Genomic DNA, 14,319 nt, shown 5'->3' with positions numbered 1-14,319 from the left:
AGAGGTTCCTAAGCAATGGAAGGTTTTTTTCCTGCAGTAACTTCACACTGGTAGGATGGGGACAAACTGCCCAAGAAATTCTGAAATGAGAATCTAATAACTTTGTAGCTTCAGCTGTAACAGAGGATTAGATTTAATGGCCTTTCAAGTTGCTTTAACATCTGCTTTTGGCTTGCTGCAGGTGTTTTTGACTAGTATCTTCTATTTAAAAGCTGATGGGGTGTCAGAGCTTGGTGGGATTAACCTGCTAGTGTTTGATTTAATGGCCAGGCTGCTCACCACCAGCATTTTGGAACAAACAGTTGTTGAAATTCTGCTGAGCAGAAGCTGCTGGCTTTAGTACTTCTGCTGATGCAGATTACTTTTAACACAGCTGATGCAGAACTACAATTACATATTCCATAAAGGATTCACTATGTGCTGAAAACTAGGTAACTATAGTCTTCCTGTTTTTCTCCCCTCTTATTTGAACAGAACTGAACTGATGTTGCAGGAGTGAAGACAGAGTGAGCAATTCCAAACGGAGCCCATGGGGCCTGTGGACCCCTTGGGCCCACAGGGCCTGTTGGCCTCTGTCACACAGGAAAAATTCCCAGTTGTGGTGCAGTAAAAATTCCCTTCTGACATTAAGGTGTTCTGGGCAATAATGAGGTTTTGATATACAGAATTGTGGCTCTGATGCTTTAACCACCTTAAGTCCAAGACTGTTTACATACTTCGTGTGACCTGTAATGTCAACTAAGTTGTGAGTGTATAAAAGTCATTGCTGAAAGACAATAAAGAGAGAACGACGTGATAACCACATTGCACTCACTGCTCCATCCAGCCTCCTGTTAGTTAGGAGTCCCTCTTTGTTATAAACTGAAAGAGAATTAAAATTGCTCTTTTCAAATAAACAGCTTATTTTGTGCTGTGTTTAAGCAGCACGTGATAGCATTGGGAATGTAGTACATTGCAGCAAATTTTCATGCTGATCTCGTGGCAAAGGTTTTACTTGGTAAAAGGAGCAAGAATTTCCTACATTTCACTTTAAATTATGATTTGTCAACTACAAATACATAAAGGAAGTTTATAAAAGGAATTACGGTTTGCATGTATTGAAAATATTAACTTCATCCATGATCTCCTCCCTGCTGCTTTTTATAGGGTTGATCCTGATAGCCCATTGCATAGTGATCTTCAGGTCTTAAAAGAAAAAGAAGGCGTAGAATACATTTTACTCAACTTCTCTTTTAAGGTAAGTGTCTATGGGATGAAAAGCTGCAGTTAAATTTGAGGCTTACTATAGAAAGTATGACCCTCAGTTGTTACTTGGGTAATAATGGATCTGTAGCATTAAAAAAAAAAAAAGAGGGGGAAAGAAAAAAAGAAAACTAACTTTTAAGGCACTGAAAGCAAAAAAAAAAAAAAAGCTTTTTAGCCAGTACTATGGAAAGGGAATTTTTACAGAACTGAAAAATTGTAGTACTTCAAATCTGATTTGACAAATAAGGCTATTGAAATTCTTTCTGATTGGGAAGCAATGTCACAGTATTTTCTTTAACCTGTTATTTTATAATTCTTTTCAGGATAACTTCCCTTTTGATCCTCCCTTTGTGCGAGTGGTGTCTCCTGTGCTCACGGGAGGGTAGGTTTGACTTGCCTTGCAGAAATCCTGCTTTGTGGTAAAAATGTTACAACTTGAAAAACTCTGTGCCTGCCACAATGTGTAAGAACTGACCTCTGGAGGGGTTTAACATGGCTGTTGCTTCTCCTGTTAGGTTGGTGCTTTGAACAGGTCTTGATCCCTGTGTTGCCTTAAGTTTGCTGTAAAGTCTTAACTGTCTCTCTCTTGCTGGTAATACTGCCATAAAGGTTTTGTTTAAAAAGTCCTCAAATGCTACTCCAAACCCACTAAATTTAATTGAAAATGTGCTCCGAGTATCATCTAAAGCATGTTTGAAGTGCTGTCTGTGGCACTTGTATATATCCATAGAGAGACAATTAAATTCACCTTCCAAGGCTTTGGTGCATCTCCTGGTGACAGGAAATGATACCTGCATTTGAAAATGCAGTCTGTGATAGCTGGTGCTGATTCTGATTTGAATTGAATTGCCATGTATTCTTCTTGAATTCAGTAAGGTTTGTGGAGTTAAATAGGGTTCATGAGGGATGCTGCTATGTCAAAACTAAACAAGCAGACCCAAATACCATTGGATTCTAATTTGATTGTACTCAGACTTCTTTTTAGAATGAAAAAAGACAGCTTTTCAGTGGTCATTTTGCTCTGAATGTCATATGGATGTATGAGATTTAAATGTCTTGATCATAGAAGAGAATACATTTTGGCAGTGGTAAATTCTCTTCCCTCAGTCCAGGTTTTGTTATGCTCAGATGTTCTGATGAGTCCCAGTCAGCACTATGGATCAAGTGGTTTTGAAATTTAAAAAAGCTATTTACAGGAAAAGAGCAAGAAAAGATCTGGTTATCTCATATGATTTAGAAGTGCACCTACACTGTTTGAAATGGTGCTAAACTTCTTTACAGAATTGAATTTTGTTGGTTTCTTTTAGCTACACATCAGCCCTATGTATATGTAGAGTAGCTATAAGAAGTAACTTCTTCCATGGTCTCTGCAGCTGTGCAGACCAGCTCAGTCAGTGGTTTAAACTAAGTCTAGTTAGCAAACAACTTCATTTTTGTGTCACAGTGCTAATTTTCTTTGCCTAAATACAATATAGCTAACTAGTTGCAGTATATTACTGGTTAAAGGGCATTTCAGCTGTAGGAACAAAGAATTGAACAAACAAGCTGGCAGGAGCTCAAAGTGCTGTGAGCACTTGCATCTTTTTACTGACTGCTTTCAAGTGTATTTTCTTTCACTTTTGTTTCTAGGTATGTCCTAGGTGGAGGTGCATTATGCATGGAACTTCTTACTAAACAGGTGAATACGAGCTCTGTTATCTGAATAAAAAACTTGCCTGAAAATAATGAGAACAGATGCTTCCCATGAGTTGAAGAGTCCCTGTGTGGAATAAAATACACACTCCAAAAGAAACATGGTGGATTTAAACCTCAGGCCCAAGATCCTTGCTGATCTTGTCTGAGATCTTTTCTGCCTTGGAAGAGATGTGAGGAAGAGGCAGGAAGTGCAAGCGTGTCAGCTTGGAGTTCTCCGAATTTCTGTGAAGGTGGCGGCGTGAAGAGCGAGTTCTGGGGAGCAGGACATGTGATTTTATTTTCTAGAGGCCTCTTCAACTGCATAAAGTCAGCTCTGGAGAAGTGAGGAATACGAATGATTATAGTCATAGATGATTCATGTAGACAGTGATTTTTCTCTTTAAAATAAGTAAATGAATGAAGTAACTTGCTTGGAGGCTCTGACAGAAATTGTTGTGAGCTCTGGAAGGTAAAGTAATGCCAGAGATGAGCAGAATTCTTACAACTTCATTGGCTTCGTTAGAGATCAGTCTTTTCTGCTTCTTGGAAAAAGGAGTTGTAATTTCTGTCGTGACATTGCTGAAAATGTTGTAAGGGTGGAGCTTTTTTGTTTCTGTCTTGCTGTATTTTGGAAATGTGATTCAGCCATTTCATTCCTCTTATGAGTTCTTAGTACTAGGACTGTATATAATTTTACAGATTTTCTGTGGAAAATAAAAGTTAACTGAAAAGAAGTAGTTAAAACTGGAATGCAGAAAAAAAAAAAATCCTCAAACACACATTCCAAAATAGATTGGCAAGGTGAGCGTAAGAAGCTAGTACATGTTGTATGTTAATATTCCTTTCCTCCTCCAGGGCTGGAGCAGTGCCTACTCAATAGAATCAGTCATCATGCAGATCAATGCCACTTTAGTCAAAGGAAAAGCCAGAGTACAGTTTGGAGCCAATAAGGTAAATGAATTAAAGGCTGTGTTTATGAAATCAATATTGGGCTTCCATTTCCTTGCTGAATCTCATAGAAGATGCTTAATCACAGATTTGCTGTTGCAAATATATATGCATTTTGAATTGTCTGGTGCCTGTATGAGTATTTTATTGGCAATTAAAATGTTTTTTGTGTAAAGTCAAGCATATGATGTGGATAAAGCCTTGGGATGGGCAGGGTAGGCTTTTGTTATCCTTGTATTGGCAAGGGAGGGAGAGAAGGAGGATCAGAATTGGGAGGACTTGGAATTTCTGGCTCTGAGAAGGGAATCCTGAAAGTTAGGAATGTTATAACATTGTGCATGGACTTTATTTTTAAACCCACTGTAGAATTTCCTTGTGAGAACTGTTTTTGAGTCTTGCATGTCTACATGCAGATTTTTATGTTAGTTTTTCTCCTTTCAGAATCAATATAATCTAGCAAGAGCACAGCAGTCCTATAAGTCACTAGTACAAATACATGAGAAAAATGGTACGTATATTCTTGCCACTTTGTTCCTGTCTGCACAGCACCCTGGGAATTGGTGTTTGGCTACAGTGAAACTTAAGTGACAAAGTGTCTTATTTTGGCTTGGGAACACCATAAATGTTTCTTCCTTCTTTTCTTCTTGCACTAGAAAAACAGTAGTGCTTAAATAACTTGACTGCAATCATTGCAACTTTTTCAGTTTTCCTGAATGTAGGGTGTGTTCCTGCTGCTGCTTGAAAGGCAGCTCCATTTCATTTTCAGCCAGTTGATCTAGGAACTTCATTGTTACTGTAGCTTTAAAGGACTTTAATACTGGTGGAGTATTAGCTGGAAGTTGATCCCTTTCTCTGAAAGATTTTGTTTCAGTGTCAAGAACCTTGTGGAAATAATCATTAAGGAAGAGAGAAAATGGAAAAAAAGACCTGAGACTAAAACATACAAGAAATCCAAGTGAGGTGTACTAGCTGGGAAACTGTACAATAGAATAGGGAGACATCTGTTCTGGTTTGAGCTTTTTTACTCTATTTAAAGTCTCTTTGCTGCATAAAACTGGTGTACAAGTGCTTCAGGTATAATTGAATTTACTGTGGCAGTATGAGAAGCCTGAGGCTTTAAAAGGTTTAAGTAGCTTACATGTTACATAAAGGTAGTCAGCAGAATTGGTACCCTGGTCTTGTGATGAGGGAGTCAGTGCAGTTACACTTCCATGATGTTCTGTGCTGTGGGTTGGACACAGCGTCCTCCAGGAATTCAGGTTATTGTGAATGTGTTTGTGTGACTGCAGTACACACCTCAGCTTCCCTGCTGCTAACACAGAACAAAACACCTGTAGTCTTGGAAGATCAAAGATAATGACTTGAACACTTTCTCCAATTTTACAGTATTCTGATCTTGCTGTTAACTGAACCTTTTGCTCTTTTAGTTTGCTACAAAACCAGAGTGGCTGTTTACTTGCTTATCACTTGGCTGTGCTACAAATGATCAGTCCTGCCTCAGGAGCTGTACACAATGCATTCACAGTACTCAGTGCTGTGAAAGGTGTCTTGAGCTTAGAGCTTAGTGCTCTCTGGGACAGCACAAATAGGCCTTGTAGTCACTGTACACACATTTAGAGGAAATGTTACAAGAGGCTGGGAGAATTAAGATTGGAGCTTTGAAGGTCTCTAGAAAAAGCTGTGCACACTTGATCAGGTATGATTCAGCTGCTAAACATGCCAAATTGTCAGGAGATCAGTTATTCAACTGACATTGCTGAGCTTATTCCTACAGTAAGACTTGCAGAAGCAGGATAAACCATTCAGTTGCTTGTGCATGCCTAACTCTGCAGTACATAAAATGGGATTTGTAAAAGTGTCCCAGTGCAGTCATGTTTGTATATCTTATGTTTTAGGTAGATTGAAGACTTAAGGGGTTTACTTCTCATCTGTTAAGTTTGGTTAGAGAAATGTTCCTCCTTCGGCAGCTTCCTCTTGCTGGTGTTCAACTTGTCCAGCTCAAGATAAATGCTGCCACAGAAATCCATGTGTGCACACCCAAATACCAGGTCTGACCCTGGAATGTGCCACGTGGTTTGTCTCCCACTGCTGACTACTTGCATTTAGGGCACTGGGTGTTGCAGAGCTGGACTGCTTTAAGAGGGAAGGAATGAGCCAGGTTAGGCTTCCATCTCCCACAGGTGAAGAGTAGGATAGTCTGGGCACAGGAATGTTGGTTCCTAACATGTCTCTGTTCTCCACAGGCTGGTACACTCCTCCGAAAGAGGATGGCTAATGCTGAGGACTGGTGTATACCTGGACCAATGTCAACAAAACAAGCTCTTTTTTATGTTTTCCAACACACAGACTCAAGCTATGAGTGCCCCTATAACAGCTGTACTGAGGACTTTAGCTATTAGATAAGTTAGTGGATAATCTGTCAACTGACATGTACAGTATAAGTTACAGCCTTACCATTCCGCTCTTCTTAGGCATCTGGACTGAGCAGTTTGGGCCTTTACCATATTTGTTCTTATGGATTAAGCAGATTTGGGCCATGCCCTCCCTTCTCCCTTTTTTATTTGAAAGCATAAGCTCTCCCTGCAGCAGGCTACCGACTTACTAAAGATCATACAGTAGAAGTGAATTGTTCACACACTTCTGTGTATTTCTTACTTTTTGCAAATGCAGACTGCAGAGACTTGCATTGTATTGTTTCATTTAAAGCCAAGAAGTTTAATACATTGTTTAATACTGTTTTAGGAAATGTCAGGTCTTGCAAATCACAGTAGTTTTTCTGGTCTAAAATGACAGCGTTTGTAGTATTTTCCAAATTAATGATATAGGAAAAATACATGTATGTTAAGTCATTAAACATTTTTCATGGCTGTATGAGAATATGAACTGTTTATTGGAAAATATGCTCTTTGTTTAGATTGTCTTAAAATTTTTTGTTTGGATTTTTTTGTTTTGTTTTGGTTTTGGTTTTTTGTTTTTATGCAGAGCAAGGCTGTGCCAATAAAACCTTGTAACTAGTCACTTCCACTGGGGCATCAGAACTTGTTGGGCTGTTCCTGCTACTTGTTGGCTCAACCTCCTTAACAAGAAGAGCCACAGTATGAAGCTTGAAGTTATTTAAAATACTAAAAACCTTTTTAGGTGTTCCATTTTATTAACGGGTTGTTGCAATCATTTCTAAACTAATGAACTTACAAAGTGATTGGCACAAATTGAGATGAAAGTCCCTGAATGAAAATTTTTTATATAAAAGCTACAGTAAAGTACAAAAACATGTCATCCAATTCTGAAGCGTAAGAAATGCTGCCATAGTCATGACGGTGGTTTTGTTATTGAAAGAGTAATGGGAACTGTTCTTTCTTTATTAGGAGATGAATCTGGGTCTGTGTATTTACACAATTTCATTGCCTTACTAGAATCGACTCTATTTTGGTTGTAGTACTAGTCCTTAGGCCTGTGCACCCCTCGGGGCGGAGCGAAGGGTGTGTTCCGTGGATTAAGCACTTTCAGAAGTGCAGAAGCATGTTTTTATGTTGTTTTTTTAGTTGACTATCGAACTTGTGCTCTTTTCACTATCAGGCGCCCGCGGGTCCTTGTGCATTTGCTTCTAGATCCAGTTTTTAGCTCGAAAGAAACGATGGGAGATGTTCGGCCCCGCTCCTGGTGCGTGTTCCCCGGTGCGGTGGCGAGCGCCGGGGCTGCGCTGCTGTCCGGGCACGGCGGAGCTGGGGGCGGCCCCGGCCTCCGCCCCTGCGGCGCATGCTTCGGTTTGGGTTCCATTTCTTCTGGCAGCGTTCCTTGGCAATGTACAGTAATTTGTAAACTTGCATCAAGTTTATGAATAAAATGCATTTTACGAAGCACTGTGTCCGTGCTGGGGCCCGGGGCGCGAGGGAAGAGGGGCGGTGAGAGCCGGGCGGGTCCTCCCCTCCGCTAGGCGGCGCTAGTGTGGTGGGTGTGCCCATGCTCGCTAACCGGAAGTCGCCTCAGGCGCGGCGGCGCGCGGGTGACGCAGGGTCCCGGGGCCGGGGAGGCGGCGGGGCCATGGAATCCGCGGCGAAGGGGGGCTACGTCCTCGCCAACTTGGCCGAGGTGGTGGAGCGTGTCCTCGGATTCCTGCCCACCAAGGCGCTGCTGCGTGCCGCCTGGTAAGGGCCGGGGCCATAGGGTGCGCGGCGGCGGCGCTCCGGTTTGCGGGGGCGGTGCGGCCCACGCGTCCGTGTTGTGTTACAGCGTGTGCCGGCTCTGGAGGGAGTGTGCCCGGCGGACGCTGCGGACGCGGCAGCGAATCGCGTGGGTGTCGGCGCTGGAGCCGGGCCCCGCCGAGAGCCACGCGCTGGTGCGCGCGCTGGCCCGCGAGCTCGAGGTGAGGGGGCGCCTGAGGGGCGCGAGCTCGGCGTCTTCACTGAAACGCTGAACGCGCTTCTTCCAAGCAGCCGGCAACAGGGACGTGCTTGGAGGCGTAGGCGGTTTTGACAGTTCGAGTGTTGCCTGTTAATACACCGGTCAAAACGCCGAGGATTTGCAGTTCAGGGCACATGTGTTCATCCCGGCAATCTTATTAAGAGGTAAACCCTCATACGCTGGGAGACACTGAGTAAACGCTGCAGGACTTCTCTGTCTGGCAGGATTTCTTTCCAGCATTAATCTGGGGCTAGGTCTTCACGAAGATTCATGTCAGGGTATTTAACAGGAGATGTGCCTCAGCAGATCAGTGTTAAACCAGCTGGGACAAGAAGGGCAGGAAGCGCTTCTACACTGTTTCCCAGCATCAGCAGTGATGAACAGCAGAAGCTGACAACCATGAATGCAAAGAGTTTTGATAGTGCTAAAAGAAGGAGTAGGGTCATGGGCACAGTCTGCAGAGCTGTTCTTGCTTGTGTGATGTTTGGGTCAGCTTTCTCCCTATGCTACCAATTCACTAGCTAAATATGGGTGCTTCTGAGGTGAATGGGAGATTGTCGGCTGACAGGAGGCTGGTGAGGGAGGAGGGGGCCAGTGTGAGCCGCTGGTGGAGCAGGAGCAGTTTCCCCCACTTTCCCTCCACTCCATCCTGTCTCCTGTACTCCTCCGCCTGTGTCTTTGCAGAAGGTGCACGTGCTGCCACAGACAGTGCTCTACATCGCTGATGTGGAGACGTTCAGCGGGCACGAGGAATGTCACGAGCAAAAGAAAGGTAAAGCCTGTGTCTATTTCACTCCCACTTCAAAATACACTGAGATGTAAGTAGAGCATAATCTGCTGAAAGGGGATTCTGTGAGTTTCAGATTCAATGGAAAGGAAATGTTTTGCGGAAACCATGACTGCATAGTATTGCATTTGTGGTACGAAGCAGCTCATAGATCTGTGTTAATGTGCCCAGATGACTTCCTTTCCCTTCTGTGGAGGACACTCAGTGTGTTTGCCTGCCGGCAGCCCTGCGCTCTCAGGGAGCAGCACAGACTGGCATGCTGTTACCAGGGCAGCCACTGATAGGCAGCATTGGTTAAACAGGACAGGCTTGGCTGTGGGATTTGCTCAGAACACTCTTTTACTGCTGTCTGATGGGTTTTTGTTGGTCTATTCTTATTTTAACAGCCAGAAAAAGAAACAGTAAAGAAACAGCACTGGAACTTGAAAAGTTATTGCCAAAGCGATGTCAGGTTCTTGGACTGGTCACCCCAGGGATTGTAGGTAGGAACAAAATGTGTGTGTTTTTGAGAGGTCAGCTTGAAGGTGTCATCTCCCACCTTGTTCAGCACGGCATCAATTTTAAGGAGTTCACAGTGTCACTGCTAAGTGATATGGAGCTTATGTCATGTATTGCAGCTGTAATTAAAAGGGTCGATTTAATTGGGCAGGCAGCTTTCCCTGGCACCTTGATGTACTTATTGAATGTTGCTTGGATTTATGTATGCACTTCAGTCATATTGTGACTAACTGTACAGGACATCCTGGTATATATCTGTTTGTAATGGTTTAGCAGGAGGTATATGCAGTAACTGGAAAATTCACAGCCTCCTGTGGCAGGCTTTTTCTCATGATTCATTTTTATCATTAGAAAGTTGGTTTGTTATAGTTTCTGACCTTAAATTCATTTCTCACATCATAACTAAGGTGTTTGATTGTTTTTGTTGCCATATTTTAATAATACACTCCTGATTTTTTGTGTCAGTTTGCTTTATACTGTCATCACATGCTTATAGGACACCGTAAAAACTTGAGTGTATCTGTGTGTCTGCAGGAGTTGGCCGGAAGGCTTGTATTGCACCATTCTTGTTTTCCTAATATTATATTTGGTGTGCCTAGGGGCATATGTGTAAGTATATCCATAGCCCTGTGTCAAAACTGACTTCAGCACGATCAGTAGCCAGCAGGACCAACATGTTTCATCTTTCCAAAACTTTAACAAAAAAATCAGACCAGTTTTCAATTAGTTTAGTTGTTACGGAAGTAGATTGTCACGTTTGATATCACTTGAGCTGTTCAACCTCTTTCTGCCCATGTTACAGTGTAAATGAAAGTATTTGAATCTCTGAATACAAGATGCTTGTTTTTTTTTCTCTGTAGTTACCCCAATGGGTTCAAGCAGCAATCAGCCTCAAGAAATTGAAGAAGGTGAAGCTGGGTTTGCTCTGTTGTTTCCCAAAATTGATGGGGTGAAAATTCATACCTTCCATTTTTCTAAAGACGTGAAAAGCAGGGTCTTTGATGAAAGTAAATTTGCTGAAGCAGGTATGTTATTTTTCTCTCCTTTACCTGGGCTTTTTTGAGGTGCTGCTCTCTGCAGTGCCAGTCTGGAGTTCTGCATAGAACCAGCAGCTTCTGTACTGGCTCCAAGAGCCTCTGTGGGGCTCCAGCTGGTGGCTGTGCATCTTTGTTCCTCCCAATCTCTGGAGTGCTAAGGATAAGTTATCCTGAGTATCAGTTTCCAGTTGCCTCAGTTATGTTTCAAGCAGAGCATTCAGAGTGAGGTGTGAAGTATTATTTGAAGAAAAACTAGGATGGTTGGACTTCAAAGTTTAGGATTTAAAAAATAAGGGGACCAGTGTTGGCTTTTGTTTATAGGTCTGAAGAATAACCCAGATCTCCGTGTTGTTCTTCTGTTTGGCTACAACTCCTGGAAGACTGGAGCTACTCGATTTCTTCATCAAATAGTTAATCCATTGAATGAGAAAAGTATCATCCTGGCTGGGGGACAAGTGGAGAGCTTTACATCACTGACCTCTGAGAAGTAGGTATTGTTTTCAAGGTAAAAAGTGAAAAAGATTTAAAAGGAGAGAAACATTGCAGATCAATAGCCTTCTAGTAAAATTGAAAATCCTCTTTACCAGTAGTAAAATAACGATTTCTTAAAGGGAAAAATATCCCAACTCTACCCTGTGATATAGCCAGAAAAGCTGAAATCTTTGTATGATTGTGTTAGGATTTGGATTCTGGAAAACCAGCTAGGAGAAACCAAGTTAAAAAGAGATTTCCAGCTTCAGATACCTTTGTGTGTTTACTGCAGTCAGCATTTCATCTCTGGAGGGCAGGTAAATGAGTGCTTGTTGTGGCAAAGCCCAGGATGTGAACATGCGTTTGCGTATCTGCCTGGGTTTGGCTCACAGCACGGAGCAGTAGCTGTGTACACAACAGGGCTGTGCCTCAGGAGCTCACCTGATCCACCATGGCTGCTGAAGGACATGGCTCTCCATCCTATGGAGCACAGTGCAGCCATGCCCATAGGCTCCTCTCATGCCATTAAGCGTCTGGAGTCCATACTAGTATCAGTGTTTTTCTTGCATCTGATTTTGCCAGCTGCACCATTGCCCCAGATAAGAGAGCTGACCTTAAATAAGGTCACTGCAGATAAGTATGTTAAGTACGTAACTACTTAACCCTGTGTGTCCTGGCCAATTTAAAGCAACGTGAATCCAAAACCTTTATTGTCTGCTGCTCTGCTTCGATGTATAAATCCTCAGTGCCTTTGCTCATCTTAAGTTTAACCAATGGTCTAGTTGGAATTGTAGAGCTGCAACATACACAAACTGCAGAATTCAGCATGGGTGAAACAAGTTTATGCTTAATACCTAGTAATGGATGCGGAAGGGTTTCCTTGTGAAAAATTGCTACACAAAAACATTGCTAAAATATGAAATCCTTGGTTTGCTTTTTAACTCTGGATGGTATCAGAATCACTGCAATGTTAGCTGCTTTGAACCTCCATCTGCCACAGCAGCAGTTTAGTCAGGTGAGAAGTGGTCCCCGCGAAGGTTCTCTAACTCTGTGCCTGTTGCCTTTCAGTAAGCACGCCCAGCCCGGTGACGCCTGCGGTGTGGTTGGGTTGGCTTTCAGCGGGCCCCAGATCCAGAGTGCCACTGTCCTGTTAGACCAGGATGTGGCTGATGAGAGGACAGCAGAAGCGGCCATGCAGCGCCTCAAAGCAGCAAACATCCCCGAGCACAACACCATTGGCTTCATGTTTGCCTGTGTTGGCAGAGGATATCGGCATTACAAAACCAAAAGGAATATGGAAGCAGATGCATTTAGGAAGTTTTTTCCAAACGTACCGCTCTTTGGCTTTTTTGGACATGGGGAAATAGGATGTGATAGAATAGTTACTGGGAATTTCGTATTAAGAGAATGTAATGATATAAAGGATGACCTGCTTCATGGTTATACTACTGTTATGACTCTTATTCACCTTGGTTCAACTAAAGCAAATCAAGCATAAGTAAGGTTTAATGCTTCAGTGAGCTGTTTGTTTCATTTCAGAGAGCTGAGAAGTCTGGAAGAGTGGACATCTTGCAGTCAAAGCCCCTTCCAAAATGTAAACATCATTTTGGTAATACTGTCGAGTCTTGTAGTTGCAATAGAGTTTATTGTAATATCTGTGAGAAAGCCTTGCATTTTGTGTAATCCCCTGTACACATCAGAATTGCAGGAAATTATATTTGACAGAATTCTGCAATTGAAGAAAGTCTCTTTCTTCCAAAATGAAAATGGTTTCTACAAATCATGGAATATGCTGAATTGGAAGGGACCCATCAGGATCATTGAGTCCAACTCTTGGCCCTGAACAGGACACCCTCAGAATCCCACCAAGTGCCTGAGAGTGTTTCCCAAACTCTTCTTGAGCTCAGGCAGGGCTTGGTGCTCTGACCACTTCCCTGAGGAGCCTGTTCCAGTTCCCAGCCCCTCTGGGTGATACATTTTTTCCTGATCCCCAACCTAAACCTATCTGAGTCAGCTTCATGTCATTTCCTCAAGTTCTGTCACTGGTCATGAGAGTGAAGAGATGTTGAAGACTGCAATGAGCTCTCCCCTCAGTCTCCTCCAGGCTGAGCAAACCAAGTGTCCTCAGCCACTCCTTATAAGGCTTCCCCTCCAGATCTTTCACTTCCTTATAGCATTCCTCTGGACCCCCTCTAAACTTGATGTCTTTTTTATACTGGGTGCCCAAAACTGCCCCCAGGACTGGAGACTGCCCCGGTCCACAGTGGGGAGCAGGACAGTCCCCTCCCTGGCCTGGCTGGCAGTGCTGGACCTGATGCCCCCAGGACATAACTGGCCCTCCTGGGTGCCAGGGCACAGCTGGTTCATGGCCAACTTACAGTCGACCCCCTCTCCCTTCCCACAGCTGCCCTCCACCCTCTTGTTCCCCATTCCATACACACAACCAGGGCTGCCCCATCCCAGGTGCAGAATCCAGCCCTTGCCATTGTTACATTTCATGTAGTTGGTGATTGCCCATCTTCTTGTCAAGGTCTCTTTAGGGCCTCTGTCCTTGAGTGAGTTGACAGCTCTTCCCAATTTAGTGTCAATGGCAAACACAAACCCAAATGTAGAAAAAGCCAGTACTTTAATGTGCTCAATTTATGTATGTAAAGCAGGAAAACTACTGATGCATTTTATCTACCATTTCCTGGATTTTCTTTTTAGAGAGATGTTGAACTTTCCTAGAGTCCTATTTACAAAACTGAACAGTTTTACTCGATAAAATCAATGAAAATCTTTAGAGAAAAGTAACAAAATACTTGTTAAATAAAGATAGAAGTATGTCAAAGTACCTTGCCTTCTATTCTTAAGAGAAAAAGCTCTGATTTAAAGATGTTGTCTGGCTAAGAGTGCAGCTGGGCTCACCACCTTGAACTGAATTTCAGTTGCTTAACTGTGTTGTTCAGAATATAGTGATTGCTGCTTCTCCTGTAGCATGATCACAATCTTTTAAATCCAGAGTGCTTAGAAATAAGTCTTATCTATCTTCAAGTTTTTTTAGTAAGGTTTTTCTCTTAAATTTGGTATTGTGGGACACACAAGACGTTATAAATACTATTATATTTATAATATAATATTTATATAGAGACTTAAAATAAGACTTGTGCTTCTGCATGTTTTTCCTATGATTTTACATCAGTCACCTGTTTTGATTGCTGCAGCTGGCATGTAGTATCAAGTGAGTAAATTCAGCATAGTCTCATTATAGCTAATAAT

At 42.6% G+C, this 14,319-nt stretch overlaps 2 protein-coding genes across 5 annotated transcripts in view; both read left to right on the top strand.

The window, feature by feature from the left end:
* Nucleotides 1–7,724, top strand: part of UBE2Q2 (ubiquitin conjugating enzyme E2 Q2) — a 47,111-nt gene extending 39,387 nt beyond the window's left edge. For 2 of the 3 annotated variants that reach the window (XM_066328760.1, XM_066328761.1), the window contains exons 8-13: nt 1,147–1,237; nt 1,569–1,627; nt 2,875–2,923; nt 3,775–3,870; nt 4,309–4,375; nt 6,111–7,724. In XM_066328760.1, the coding sequence (XP_066184857.1) occupies nt 1,147–1,237; nt 1,569–1,627; nt 2,875–2,923; nt 3,775–3,870; nt 4,309–4,375; nt 6,111–6,142 (394 nt within the window). In that variant the 3' untranslated portion in view covers nt 6,143–7,724. Of the gene's footprint in view, nt 1–1,146; nt 1,238–1,568; nt 1,628–2,874; nt 2,924–3,774; nt 3,871–4,308; nt 4,376–6,110 lie in introns of those variants that run through there. The other variant, XM_066328762.1, reaches the window with a different exon arrangement.
* Nucleotides 7,725–7,826: 102 nt separating this feature from the next.
* Nucleotides 7,827–13,894, top strand: FBXO22 (F-box protein 22). 2 transcript variants are annotated; one of them, XM_066328757.1, is made up of 7 exons: nt 7,827–8,012; nt 8,098–8,230; nt 8,953–9,040; nt 9,442–9,537; nt 10,414–10,578; nt 10,912–11,077; nt 12,130–13,894. In XM_066328757.1, exons 1-7 carry the CDS (start codon nt 7,828–7,830, stop codon nt 12,557–12,559), a joined length of 1,263 nt encoding a protein of 420 aa, XP_066184854.1. In that variant the 5' UTR covers nt 7,827; the 3' UTR covers nt 12,560–13,894. The 2 variants fall into 2 exon arrangements, with proteins under 2 accessions (XP_066184854.1, XP_066184856.1); XM_066328759.1 differs by lacking the exon at nt 9,442–9,537.
* Nucleotides 13,895–14,319: the final 425 nt, after the last annotated feature.

The sequence above is a fragment of the Sylvia atricapilla genome, chromosome 13, assembly GCF_009819655.1.
Source record: "Sylvia atricapilla isolate bSylAtr1 chromosome 13, bSylAtr1.pri, whole genome shotgun sequence".
NCBI lineage: Eukaryota > Metazoa > Chordata > Aves > Passeriformes > Sylviidae > Sylvia > Sylvia atricapilla.
This window is presented reverse-complemented; position numbering and strand designations above follow the sequence as displayed.

What these genes read in the sequence shown, in the direction of transcription:
- FBXO22 (XM_066328757.1), top strand. Translation starts at nt 7,828, where the DNA reads ATGCTCGCTAACCGGAAGTCGCCTCAGGCGCGGCGGCGCGCGGGTGAC. An exon ending in GGTCACCCCAGGGATTGTAG is followed by an intron (nt 9,538 to 10,413) that starts GTAGGAACAAAA and finishes TTTTCTCTGTAG; the next exon opens with TTACCCCAATGGGTTCAAGC. An exon ending in ACATCACTGACCTCTGAGAA is followed by an intron (nt 11,078 to 12,129) that starts GTAGGTATTGTT and finishes GTTGCCTTTCAG; the next exon opens with TAAGCACGCCCAGCCCGGTG.